Below are 14923 nucleotides of genomic sequence, written 5' to 3' on the forward strand. Positions count from 1 at the left end.
GATTGTATGTGCAAATGTCTTGTAGGTGTGAGCTTGTAATGGATGAAAGTAATGGCTTGAAATTGGCCTATTTCTTGTCCGCACGGCCTAAGACATAAGCATGTGTCTCACCTGTGTGTGACACATAGCCACGGAACACGGCTGTGTGTCCCTTGTAGTTTTTAAAAGGTTTCATTTCGAGAGTCACATGGCCTGGCACACAGGCGTGTGGCTTGGCCTTGCGAACCAAGTCAGAGAGTTACACGGGCACGAACACGGGCTAGGACACTGCCGTGTGTCCCTACTTCGAATGCCCACACAGCCTGAGACACGGACGTGTGTCTCAACCGCGTGACCCTTATAGTATGAATTTTTCTATATTTTGCCATGAAGATCTAAATGTTTTCGATTTAGCCCCGAATTGTTTCTAAAGTGTTTCTAAGGCCTCGAGGGCTCAAAAAAGGGATGTTGTACACGTGTTTGGTTGGATTTTTGCAATGACTATGACATGTTGTAAATGAATGATTTGAGTTATGTTTTTACGGTAATGCTCTATAACCTTATTCTGGAGATAGATACGGGTTAGGGATGTTACACGATAATTTTGTACTAATGTTTTGTAACCACTTTGAACCGTGTAAACCCTTGAAGCTTCATCTCGCCATACTATTTTGTCAGCTTCTTTCTCAACGGGAAGGGGAATGCACATAATCCTCTCAGCATCTTCGGGATGAAAGGTAATTCTAATCAACTCCTCTTTCCAACAAATTGAATGTTGTTCAATTAAGTCTGAAACATATACTAAATTTGGATTAAAGCCTAATAATTGGATCTTATAATCTTCAATGCCCGAGACCCATGCCTCGTTCCAAACAATATCTATTTTCCTGACCCCTCTCTTCAACACATCCCTTTCTCAAGAAGTCCCTTTGTTGACCATAAACTTTTCCAGGTAAAGGATGGTAAGTTCCCCAATCTTGCTTGCAAAATATCTGAATGAGGAAGTATTTTGCTTTTAAAGATTTTGCTAATAATGAATCTGGGTAACAAATCAACGCCAGCCTTGTTTTGATTAAAGTGCCACATTGAACTTAGAAAGGCATTTAAAACCCATTCCACCATCCTCTTTTAAATCACCAAGCTTCCTCCACTCACACTAATGAATTCCACATTTATCGTGCCTTTTTTTTCCACCAGAATCGACCCATAATGTTTTCTAATTCCACGCAAAAAGATTTTGGCAACAAAAACATGCCATAGAGTAGGTAAGAATTACCTGTAACACAGTTTTACTGAACATTTCCTTCCCTCAAATTGACAAAAACCTTGTACCCCACCCTTTGACCTTACTAATCATTCTATCCTTTAGAAGTTGGAAGGTTCTCTTGTTATCCCTTCCCACCATATTTGGTAGACCCAAATATTTTTTTGGGTTTCTTAAAGTTTGTACGCCTAATATGTTCACAATTTGTTCCCTCATCTGTTAGAAACATTTGAACTAAAAAAAAGCCATTGACTTATCAAAAATTATGCACTGACCTGAACATATTTTGTACTATCATAATACGGTTTTAAGGTTATTGGCTACCATTTCCATAGCATCCATGAATAAAATGCAATCATCCGCAAATAGTAGGTGCATAATAGTTGGTCCTTGTCGGCAAACCTTTTCTCCTTTAATAGTTCCTTCTTGCAATGCTAACCTCATTAAGGATAACAGTCCTTCATTGCAAATTAAGAATAGGTAGGGGCTTAAAGGATCACCTTGACGTAACCCTCTCATTGGCTTCAAACATTCACCCATCTCATTATTCATGCATACCGAATAATTTACTATCGTGACACATCGCATGATAAAAGATACTAGTGATTTTGTGAAGCCCATTTTCTACATAACCCACATCCTCAAGTCGACACACATTAAAAGCTAATCTAAAATCCTCCACGGGTCATCCATCTCTAGGCAAAGCCCTTTCCTTTTCAAACGAATATAAAAATCTCATTGAAATCACCATAGACCAACTATGGCATTGTAATAGCCCGATTTTAGGCTTAGTCGGAACAGTGGTTTCGGGACCACAAATCCGACGAAAAAAAAATGTAATGGCTTGAATTTTCAGAGGTGTCGGAACGGTGATTCGAGATCACTAAATTCGACAAATGGGTAGAAAATATTATTAATTTAGTAAGTATAAGTTAAATATGAAGTTAGGAAAATTTTTGAAATAGTGAATAGTGCACTAGAAATAAATATTAAAATAATTAGAATCGAAATGAGGTATCAAGACCTCGGGGATTTTAAACTGAGCCATAAATATTTTTATAAATATTTATGGAGTGTTAAAAAGTTAGTATTAAAGTTTCGTTAAGAAATTTTAAAGTTCCGATAATTAATTGAACAAAAAGGACTAAATTGTAACAAATGCAAAATTTTGGGAAATGATTAAATAGCTTAAATGATAAAAGGAAGAGGGCTTAAAAGGCAAATAGACCCAAGGTCTATTTGGGCTGGACGGCAGAGGCATGAAATCAGCAAGAAAGTAAGGAGAATTAAGGGCAAAATTGGAAAATTGCAAAATTTGCTTAATAAAGTTAGGACCCAAGTGGAATTATCTAGATTTCTCTTCATTTTTCTGAATTCTCATCAGCTAAAACACCATGGAAGGGCTTCTTCAAGCTGGTTCTTCATATTTTTATTACAAGTAAGTTCAATTCTTGACTATTTCTTGAAATTTTTGTATTTTTGTGACTTTTACAACTAGGCCCACTTGTTAAATCCATTAGTTTTTGATTTTATGAAAGAAGTTGAAAGTTGATATGAATATGTGCTGGAAGTATATGATGATTTAGCATGAAATTAGAGCTTTAAATTGTTCATATGCTGATTTTATTGAAAGAATTGAATAGAAAGTGAATGTTTGGGACCTAATAGTAAAAGAGTTTGAAGATAGAGTTATATGTGGAAATTCTGAATTTCAATAGTTGTGTAACAACTTATAATGTCTAGTAAAGTACTAATTGAGAAAATTAGATTAATTGAGGGGTTAATTGAGAAAGGACCGAATTGTATAAACTGTGAAATTTGGGGCAAAATGGAAATCAACATTTTGCACTAAAGCAGTTTTGGACAGCAGCAGTAGTGTAACTTTGAAAAATCACCAAAAATTGTAGAGATTGAATTAGAGGATGAATAAAATATGAAACTAAATCTTATTGAGTCTAGTTTCTTATAAAAGAAATGATGTGAGCAATGGAATTGTAAATCATGAGATATAATAGATTTTGTGAGACAAGGTCAGAATGAATTCGGGTTCCCCTGTTCTGACTTTGGAAAATCATTAAAAACTGTACAAAAATGATTATGAGTTATACTTTATATGGTTAGAATCCTTAATGAGTCTATTTTTAGAATAAACAAGCTAAAACATCATCCGAATTCTGTACAATGAGATAATTAATTTTTAGTGAAGAGTGGTCGGAACTGTCAGACAGCGAAACAGGGGAAACTTTAAAGAATAAACTGTACTATTTGGCTGAACAAAAATTATGAAAATTTTATGGTATGAAGATATGTGAGTCTAGTTTCAGGGAAAATTAACGGATCTTAATTTGGAGCTCTGTAGCTCCGGATAAAAATAATTTAGTGACTCTGACTCGGATAAACAGCTTTGAATATACATGTTAGTGAATATTGAAATTATGGTTAATGTTGTTTAAGTGTGTTATACACATTAAGGATGTGGAATGGAGAGGAGGAGGAGGAAAATTGGGAAATATATGAATGATTCGTGTATAAATGGTCATATGTTTGATTATAACTCATAAACGATGAAATATGAATGATGCTTATTTTTGTGCATTGTTGGTCATGGTTTAAGCTCATGTGTGAAAATAAAGTTTCATAGTATGTGTGTATGGTATATTCAGTATATGATTTGGCATGAAATAATACCATGAATGGTTTATGAATTAACACATGTTGGTAAGCCTGATATATGAATAAATGATCAAATTGAGCGGAACGCCGGATTTGAGTACTTCTGATCAAGTGACAAAGTGATAAGTGGTAGCTTTAGCTACACTTATCTGATCAAGTGACAAGTGGAAAGTGATAAGTAATAGCTTCGGCTATACTTATCTGATCAAGTGACAAAGTGATAAGTGATAGCTTCGGCTACACTTATCTGATCAAGTGACAAGTGAAAAGTGATAAGTGATAGCTTCGGCTATACTTATCTGATCAAGAGACAAAGTGATAAGTGATAGCTTTAGCTACACTTATCTGATCAAGAGACAAAGTGATAAGTGGCTACACTTATCTGATCAAGAGACAAAGTGATAAGTGGCTACACTTATCTGATCAAGAAACAAAGTGATAGGTGGCTACACTTATCTGATCAGGGACAAGTGATAAGTGATCATACGTAAGACCATAGTTATACTATGGCAAAGTGAAAGTGAAGTACTCAATTTTCCGTGACCGTTCCCTAATTTGATTAAGGATGGTAAGTGACAAATGGGCCCAAAAGAATTAAAGTAAATGGATAAGTGGTAGTGTATTTATATCAGGACGATGTTGTTATTCAAACTAAAGTGATATTTTCATTGCTAAATTGAGAATTTCATAAATGTGTTATTGAATGGTATAATCAATAAACATTGAGTTAAATGGTAAATACGTATTAGTTTTGAATTTGATGTCATTGAATTGTACGTGAAATAAATGGAAATTTCTAGTGATATGATTTAAATTATGAGCATGAGAAATTGCGAATTGAATGAAATGGAAATGAAGCATTAAATTGCATGAGTATGTATCGGGTCTCGCAGGCCCTAATTATTATGATTATAATATTTTGAGGATATATTGTGAAAAGTTATAGAAACATGTTAATTATTTTGAAAGTTTTAATTTTGATGAAATTTTATAACTCGGTTAAATACGTTTACAAGTGTATGTGTTTTGGTAATGCCTCGTACCCTATTCCGGTGTTGGATACGGGTAAGGGGTGTTACAGGCATGACTTGCTCCCTACCTAAGGTTTCTAAAAGGTCCTATGTCTTACTCCTCCTTCGCGTCTCCGGTGCCCATAAAATCCAGTCATCCGCCATGTCGCTCGTACTTCATTATCTTCAATGTCAACATCAAAATGATTATTAGAAAAACTATTCAAACTCACTGATATCCCCTTATTGCATCCAATACTTAGCCCAGCACGGGTTCAATTGCTAGTACATCAATACCAAAGTGAAAATCGTATCACCGCCTAACCCTTTCCATCCGATAACTTTCAAGTTTTGTCTCCATAAAGAAGACTACCTGGGGACTATACAACTTTAATGATTGCTGAAGCCTTCTAACACCCCGTGGACTCCCCAATCCACAGACGTTCCAATTTAATATTTTTATTGTGTTCGGTCAGCTTGCCTATATGCAGCCACTGATATCTGATTTGAGCAAATTGTTCCCTGTTGTTCTCCTAAACCTCCCTCCCCTCTAAGAATAATTCAACCTTGTACATGATTGCTTGATGTAAGTCTCTTCTTTCCTTCGACATTTTCCAGCGATAGTTTCTCACTATCTTCTTTCATATCCTCATTTTCTTCCTCACTTATCAATAATATTCCTTTTCCTTTATCTTGTCTCTTTCTACCTTCTAGATTAAACCCTAAGGTTTGGGTAATAAAACCTGAGTTTTGTTGCGGATCAAGACTACAAACCCCATGGCTATTATTCGTAGCTTTTTTTTTTTGCCAACAGTCTCCACAAAATTTCTCCCCAAATTCTCTTCTCTCAACCATACATTTGGTGTGATACTAACTTGCCTTGGTTGTGACCTCAATGATATATCCTGTAACACCCAAAATCTGGTCTAAACGTTATGACTGAATCTGGCGATGTCACATTGTAACACCCCTTACCCGTATTCGACGCCGAAATAGGGTACGAGGCATTACTAGAACACATACACTTATAAACATGTTAAACCGAGTTATAAAATTTCATTCAAATTTAAACTCTTCAAATTTTTAACATGCTTTTATAAATCTTCACGTTATAACTTCAAAATACTATATTTGTAACAAATACGACTTCTGAGACCCAATACATACTCATGTAATTCAATACTTCATTTCCATTTCATTTAATTCACGATTCTCATGTTCACGATTCAATTCAATTTCTCAATCCAATATACATTTCAATACCACAATAATTCATTTAATTCAAATCATATCATTTGCAATTTCCATTTAATTCACGTACAATTCAATTTCATTAAGTTCAATACTAATACATATTTATCGTTTAACTTAACGTCCTCTTTTTGCATCATTTTACACTTCAAGCATGAACCTAGTATTTCATTTCCTTTCCACTCCCGTTTCCTATGCATATCACACAAGAAATAAACATTACACTCAACCATAGTCGCAAGCTAGTCTTTTTGAAGACTAACCACATGATAAACCATTTTAATAAATATTACAAACTTTAAACCTTACCACCCTTTTATGATCACAAGCATATTTCCATCTAGACATTTACCATCTCAATGCATAATTTTATAAATTTAATGTGGCGTAATCTAGCCACAACTTGGCCAAAGCCTAAGCATACACACCAAACATGCTAGCCAAATAAACATATAGTATAAGCATTATAAGCATGGATAAGCACCACATTTATTTATGTATCAAACTTATCAACATGAGTTAATTCATAAACCATTTCTGACATTGCTACATACCAAATCATATACCAAGTATACCACATACACATACTATGAAACTTTATTTTCTCACATGAACTTTAACTATAACTAATAATGCACAATTATAAACATCATTTCTTTTCAATCGTTTATCGATTATAATCGAGCATATGGACAATTATACATAAATCATTCATATGTTCTTCCAATTTTCCTCCTCCTCCTCTCCATTCCACATCCTTAATGTGTATAACACACTTAAACAACATTAACTACAATTTCACTATTCACTCACATGTATATTCAAAGCTGTCTATTCGAGTCAGAGTCACTAAATTATTTTTACCTGGAGCTACAGAACTCCAAATTAAGATCCATAAATTTTCCCCAAAACTAGATTCACATATCTTCCAGCCATAAAATTTTCAAAATTTTTGGTTTAGCCAAATAGTACAGTTTATTCTTTAAAATTTCCTTTGTTTCACTGCTCGACAATTCTGATCTCTCTTGACTAAAAATTAATTATCTCATTGTACAGAATTCAGGTATTGTTTCCATTTCTTTCTCTTGAAAATAGATTCACTGAGGATTCTAAACATATAAACTTTATCCCATTATTTTTTTTACAATTTTTGACAATTTTCCAAAGTCAGAATAGGGGATTCCGAACTCATTCTGACTCTGTCTAACTAAAATTCAAATATGTCAAAATATACAACTCTTTTGCTTTCTCTATTTCTTTTATGTGAAAATAGACTCACTCAGCTTCAATTTCATATATTATTCAGCCTCTAATTCAATCTCCACCATTTTTAGTGATTTTTTAAAGTCACTTAACTGTTATTGTCTAAACTATTTTATTGCTAAATGTACTCTTTCATAATTTCACTTTCACTTTCAATCACAATTCAATTCAAAATTCACTTTTTCATTTCTAAGTCGATATTCAATTCAATTCCACACCTATATTCATTATTCAATTACACTTAGTCAATTTCCCGATGAACACTTCGGAATAATAATAGATACTTGATGGATTTAGCACATAGCAACCACCTTATTAATCAATGATGTCCGGTGGAATCAGCACATAGCAACCACCTTACTAATTAATGATGTTCGGTTCACATAGTAGCCTGCACATAGTACTATACATATGACCATTACCATCTGATACACGTAGTAGTCTACACATAGTACTACACACGTGATCGAAACTATCTGGTACGCATAGTAGCCTGTGCATAGTACTACACATGCGACCTATCATTCCGGTACACGTAGTAGCCTGCACATAGTACTACACACGTGACCATCACTTTCACTTTTACATAGTGGCCTACACAAAATCCGTGCCACATGTGATCATTTTTGTCACTTCATTCGTATCCCTTTTTATTCCAAAGGTTCATTCGAGAATTTTTCACTTTTTCTCACTTTTTTTTATTGATCAATTTCAATTTCTCGTCTTTCTTGATTTATAACAATACATTTAACTTATATAACATTCACACTATTCATTCCAGTCCAAAAATCATACTTTAGAAAAATTACATTTTTGCCCCTAAAGTTTCACAAAATTACGATTTTGCCCCTAGCCTCGTAAAATAATTTTTATTCAATTTCCTTACATTTTAGGCCTAGCTGAACCATTTTCAAAACTACAGCAGTCCACAATACTCACTTATTCACACACTTGTGACATATTTTATAACTTTTACAAATTAATCCTTTTAGGCATTTTCATCGAAAATTACTTAGTACAAATCGTTTATCACACTCCAAACGTTCATATTCTTACATAAAACATCAAAATACATGCATAACATTCATGGGTAAATTTTTAAACACAAACCCTAATTCAAAACAATGGTAAAAATAGGTAAATCTTGTTACAAGGATTTCAAAAACGTAAAAATCATTAAAAACGGGGATAGAACAGACTTACAATCAAGCTTGGAAGCTTGAAAAACCCTAGCCATGGTTTCTCCATGCAATTTTTGGCCTAGGGGTTGAAGATGGACAAAAATTGGCTTTTAATTTTGTTTTTAATTCTTCTTAATAACTAAATGACCAAAATGCCCTTAATGAAAAACTTTGGAAACATGCCTAACCATACCCATTTTGTCCACCAACTTAACCAATGGTCTAATTACCATATAAATACCTCCAATTTAAAATTTCATAACAATTGGACACCTCTAACATATAGAACTCAACTTTTGCACTTTTTACAATTTAGTCCTTTTGACTAAATTGAGTGCCCAAACGTCAAAATTTTCGAACGAAATTTTCATGAAATCATTTTGTGAAATCGTAGACCGTAAAAAATAATGAAAATAAATTTTTTTTCTCGTCGAATTTGTGGTCCCGAAACCATTATTCCGACTAGCCCCAAATTCGAGCTGTTACATATCCCACCCACACTCAACTTCTATCAGCCCTAGGTTAATCCTCCTTCAGCAAAACCTATCATCATGCCCAAAAAATTCACAAAGGAAGCAAAAAAGAGACTGTTTTTCATATCAAAATTTCACATAAACAAAGTTTGACAGAGAAATGACAATCTTTTTCTTCCTCTTTAAAGGATTTCTAATATCTATCTCGACCCGAATACGCATAAAATTTCTAAAACCTTGATTAAGTTGTTTTGTATCATGTTCCAGGAATTTCCCAACAAAATCTCCCAATTGTTGCACCACACAATCAAAGAAAAAACCTTGTGGAAGATCGTGAACTTGCACCCAAAATTCAGCATAAACCAGCGAAACTAAATTTGGATCATTACCTTCTTTTAGTCTATGCAACAAAAGAAGATGGTTATTGAAAGTTCATGGCATTCTGCTCATCACCCCCTCCACATCAACCTCATAAAAGAAACGGAATAGATAGCGTTTCCCACCAAAGTCAGAGATCTAGATTCCCTCCAATGGATGCCACAAATTAGTCATCGTGTTTTTTAGTGCAAGGAAGTTCACTACGCTTGTTGTCTGGCAGCATCCAACTAAACACATCTCATAAATTGATCTCTGTGGTCTGGCCTCTGTCGCAAACTGCAAACCCTCATCCTCTTCTTCCTCAAAGCTTAATTTTGCAAGCTCATTTTCCATCGATAGCTCTTCTACCATGTTTCAGCAAAATCTACTTTTCTTGGTTATGTAAGAATTACGAACCTACAAAGTTTAGTTTTTCCAAAAAATTTCATGAATATCCTCTTTTGTAAAGAACTTTTCCCTTATCAGCGCAAAAAAAGCCTCCAATCGCAAAAAAAAAAAAGAAAAAAAAAAGAAAAACCAATCAGATAAAACCCTAGACTTGCTAGACTAAATCATGCTACTTCAGAGCAAACTTTTAGCTTTGGAGTTATTTCTTTTTTCATATATTTAATTTTCAAGTTTATTTAATATCTTTTGATAAAAAATTAATAATATATTTTACACAGACATACACTTTTATTTAGTACATATGAATATTTAATGTAAATATAAAATAAAAAATTTATATTTAATATTCAAAAGTTTTTTTTTAAATATGGGGTAATAAACATAACTTTGAATAATTTCTAAGAGAACAAAAATTCATATATACTTATATTAACTTAGTGAGTAAATTGATATTACGAATCAACTGAATGCTAACTCAGTTCGAAAATTACAAAAATACATTTATTTTTATAAAGGAACAAATAATACAAAAATATTTACCTTTTCGTGTTTTTTAATAAAATAATACTATAATAAAACTTGAACTTAACAAATGAAATTTAAACTTTTAACTTTACCATTTGAATAAAAGCCTCATTTAATTTTAATATATATTTTTTATAAATATATTTTTTACATAATTTTTTTCATGTGGTATAAACCTTTTAAATTAAATAGCTATTTAAAAAAGCCAAAAAATAAAATCTTGTAACTATCAATACAAGATGGTGCCAACCTCAACCGCTACAAGATCAAGATAATTGATGCAAATCAAAACAGGAAGGTACCGAATTGGATACAATACATATCAGTAGGTACGGTTAACCATGATATTAACTGAACACAATTTACTTTTTTTTAAAGAAAAACACCGTCAGGAGTGATGAAACAGCTCTAAACTTTTCTTCAGACTGCTTCCAGAAAAGTTTGCTCCCATTGGTTTACATAGCCAAGGCATAATGTCTCTTTGATGTTAACCAGAATGTATCATTAAGAACAAAATGTCCTAATGGCATACGTATATCCACTCCCACAGTAAACTCTGACTGTACCATCTTTGCGTTCAACTTCATCACCTAAACTGACTGTTTGAGGGCTGGTTTCATCCCTTGTACTCCCAAGACCAAGCTGCCCATGTTCACCCCAACCCCATATCTTAATCGCTCCTTCCTCTGCCAATTGGAAAGAAAAATCGGTAAACATCATGATCAGGCACAAACCAGTGAAAGATTAATGTGACTTTACCTGTTACAATAGCAGAGTGCTCAGCTCCAGCTGCAATGTCCACCACTTTTATCCCATCAAGACCTGGGACTCTCTCCAAAACAGCTCCATCTATATCAGCAAAAACATAAACAATCACATAATGGTTTGTATATGTATATATACATATATAAATATCTAATGTTCATGTTTTTCTTTCCCCGCAATTCCCTTCCAATCATGATAGTTAAGAAACCAAACATCTCTAATGTATATATGTAAGCATCAATCCTAATGCTACTATTGCACTAAAGCATATTGAAGTTCTTGCTTATTTATTTATTTTTTATGATGAAATCAAAGTTCTAGTCTTAGTTTTCCTTAAGGATCACCTGATAAATGCTTTGAGAGAATTGTTATCTCAGGATTGCTTAGCATTCCATGATGACTACCACCAAGCATAAAAACTTCTCCATTATCTGTACAAAATGAAAACAATGTCATAAACATGCGGTTTACAATATCTTGCCAGGTAGAATTCTCAGAAAGCTGAAAATTCGCCTAGGAATTTTCCTTTTCTCTTGGCAGGGGCCTGGGTGGGAAAAGTTAATATTAAGTTACTGGCAAATAGATCAAGTAAAAACTCAAACAAAGTACAAGTCTATAACGGATTAACAAGTGTGTATGCATACCAGATAATACTAGAGCATGATTCCAACCAAGTGCAACTTTAGAGAACTTCGATGATGAAGGTGATTGTTGAGGACGAAGAAAATCAGATGTAGCCCCAAACCCTCTTCCCCAAGTGTACAATTCTCTATCAGCTGGTGCAACAGACAAAACACAACAACTAAGAATTACTCAGAAGTTTAAATTAAAATTAGCAGCTTGTGATTGGAGCTAAATTTTATTTTTCACCTAAAAGGGTTATACTTATGATCCAAAATGTTTTATGCTACAAATATTCAGCTAATTTGGAGTACTCACCAGATAATGCTGCACTGTGGTCTGCATTTGCAGTGATGGTAATGATTTGAACATCATCAAATCCACGGATAATCTCAGGAGCATTGACAGACTTGATTCTATCTATTGAAATACCCAATTGACCACGCTTTCCAGATCCAAATCCATAAAGTAGATTTCCTGAACCATCTGCAGAGACAAAACTTGGTTATTGATGATTTAAGTAAATATGAATCACTAAGCTAAACCTTCAATTAAGCTAAATCTTCAAAGGGTACTCTTCTAGTCTTCTTTCATATTCACCGAGCATCAAGATAGAAACACTATGCTTTACTCATGTGAGATTCCTTATTCAATGTTTAGCTCGCAAATTGCAATTCATCCCAAGGGTCACAGAAAGCATCCAACAAAGCATCATTATTAATCATCATTTGGAAAAATGTAAATTCAAAAAATTAAATCATCATTTGCAAAAAGGTTGCGAAAAAAAATCTAGCTTCGCTGTTCATCTTTCAACACTTAGTTCAACCCGTGGAGTTTTCATCACCTTAACTGAAGTAGTGAACATACATAAATGATAAAAAAGATAGACTCGAAAAACATGTGCAAAAAATTAAGGCAAACACAAGTAAATTATATGGAAAATTAAATTCTTCATGTTGCTTTCAGGACTACTAACACTACAACTAAATCATTGTCACGTTTACCTTTCAGTAGGACAAGCGAATGTCGCATGCCACAAGCTATCTGTTCAACATGCTTATTAACAAAAAATGATACTTTAACAGGAGAGCAATGTGACCTGTAATCACCATGCCCGAGCTGGCCAAACGAACCATCTCCACAAGTAAAAACACACCCTTCATCTGATAAGTAATTAGAAAATTAGTTCAGTAGCATGCTCAACAACATTAATGTGGCCGTATGAAACTCATAATCTCCAATGAGCTTAATCAGAATTAGAAGGCTAAGAACTAAGTGCACAGTCAACAGCATAAGGGAGCAACGGTCAAGGCCCCTTGTTGACACCTCAATTACCAAGGTTCAAACCCAGTTGATGTAATCCTCTCCCCAATTTCTAACTTGACTTTGTACCAAAAAGAAATGCACAAATTAAAATGGAAAAACTAAGCAACCTCATCAATTTAATTACACATGGTAACTATAAGATAGCTTATTTGCATACCGAAATATCTAAAATCGGTTTATTTTCAGTATAGCGTTCTCATATAGAGGTAAGATATATATATATATATATGTGGAAGGAACCTGAAACAAATCCAGAATGGCTCCATCCAGCTGAAACTTGAGTGATGCAGTAACTCTCCAAAGACATTACAATCTTTGGAGATAGCAAGCAATCCATGTCTCCATGGCCTAACTGACCTGAGTTTCCCCTTCCCCATGTTAGTACTTTCCCACCTACAAAGTTCAATTAAACAAAGTTTTGCGTCAAACAACATAATTTATTGCCTGGGAAATCGACAAAGGAAATAGAAGAAAAATAAAGCAAAGTAGAAAGTTCTCTAAGGAGGGTACTAGAGGTCAAGCCAACAACGTGAGCGCCGCCACATGCGAGCATAGAGACGGATGAAGCGGAAGATAGTGAAGGGACATTAAGGAGTTGAGGGAGGTGCTCGTCTTGGAGCCTGAGGGTGCCCAGCTGTCCATCCGTTCCTGCTCCCCAGCTCCACAGTTGTTCTTCTTTCTCTCTCTGTGTTTCATTATCGATTATTGTTTGTTTGCTCGTCGGATTTGCTTCCATCGCCGTGGCAAAAGAACCCAGAGCCCGGGTACCTAATTTCTTATTTTAATCCGTCGCGTAAGGGCGAGTAAAAATTCTAATCGAAATTAAAAATTTGGGAATTAAACAAATTGTGTTATTTATTTATTTTTTAGATAGTTTGTATTTGAATTTTATAATTTTAATAACTCTGGATACATATTAGTTTATCTCAATTTTGAAAATGATTAAATTAATTTCTTAATAAAAAATGCAAAAAAAGGGTTTAATATAAATTTTAATTTTTTTAAAATATAAAATTTTAAAAAAATCCTAAAAAATATATATAAAAATTTTAAAAATATTCTAAAATAATAATTTAAAAACTAAATAAATTACTTAATGATTCAAGTTTATTAATACTAAAGTATATTATTTTTTCTTATTTTATTTTGAAAAGGTTTTCAAATATATATAGTTTGTGCTCTAACATAGAATTAATTATATTATAACAATATTTTAATTTGACATGTTTAATTTGTTAATTTAATTCGAAAAATTCCACTCGATTTGACTTGACTTGAATTTTATTTCACTCAACTTGATTCAAAAAAAATTAAATCGAGTTAAAATGATAAAATAGGCCTCATCAACTCAATTAATTCAATCGAACGTGAACCTGTAATCACGGATAATGATTCAACCCAGTTGAAACTACATGGTTTTACTAACAAACATTTTTGGTTGTCGGTAGCGACGTTGGGCCTTCCGTACAACTAAATGTGATCCATCACTAGAGGTGTTCATGTGTCAGACTCAACCAAAATCCTACGCTTGAGCCTGGCCCGGTCCGGCCCGAAAATGGGTCTAAAATTTTGCTCAAACTTGGTCCGGATAAAAATATTAAAACTCGATCCCGGCCCGACTCAACTCGACCCGTCCATATTAAATTTTTTATATATAATACATCAAAAATACTAAAAATATTAAAATAAATATTTCTTAATAAATTAAAAATAAATTTTAAAAAATATGTATATTTAAATAACACTAAGATAGATGTAACTTAACAAGCAATGTCTCTAAAATAATAACAAAATTAACAATGAAACAAATGTTATACAATATTCAAA

At 33.5% G+C, this 14923-nt stretch overlaps 1 protein-coding gene across 2 annotated transcripts; it reads right to left on the reverse strand.

Annotated features, from left to right (window-relative positions):
• Positions 1–10597: 10597 nt before the first annotated feature.
• On the reverse strand, positions 10598–13988 carry LOC107903887 (ultraviolet-B receptor UVR8). 2 transcript variants are annotated; one of them, XM_016830067.2, is made up of 8 exons: positions 13607–13988; positions 13337–13489; positions 12775–12933; positions 12089–12256; positions 11794–11925; positions 11494–11580; positions 11144–11233; positions 10598–11070 (listed from the first exon to the last, which is right to left on the reverse strand). In XM_016830067.2, the coding sequence occupies exons 1-8, from the start codon at positions 13830–13832 to the stop codon at positions 10889–10891; spliced, it is 1197 nt and encodes a 398-aa protein (XP_016685556.1). In that variant the 5' UTR covers positions 13833–13988; the 3' UTR covers positions 10598–10888. The 2 variants fall into 2 exon arrangements, with proteins under 2 accessions (XP_016685556.1, XP_016685557.1); XM_016830068.2 differs by lacking the exon at positions 12775–12933 and having other exon boundaries at positions 13607–13924.
• Positions 13989–14923: the final 935 nt, after the last annotated feature.

This window comes from Gossypium hirsutum, chromosome D05 (assembly GCF_007990345.1).
Source record: "Gossypium hirsutum isolate 1008001.06 chromosome D05, Gossypium_hirsutum_v2.1, whole genome shotgun sequence".
Lineage (NCBI taxonomy): Eukaryota > Viridiplantae > Streptophyta > Magnoliopsida > Malvales > Malvaceae > Gossypium > Gossypium hirsutum.

Bases quoted from the DNA above. Each gene is read 5' to 3' on its own strand.
- LOC107903887 (XM_016830067.2), bottom strand. From the start codon at position 13,832: ATGGAAGCAAATCCGACGAGCAAACAAACAATAATCGATAATGAAACA. The intron at 12,257-12,774 runs GTAAACGTGACA...TTGTCTCTGCAG, and splicing joins TTCGCTTGTCCTACTGAAAG to ATGGTTCAGGAAATCTACTT. The intron at 11,071-11,143 runs GTAAAGTCACAT...TCCAATTGGCAG, and splicing joins GCACTCTGCTATTGTAACAG to AGGAAGGAGCGATTAAGATA.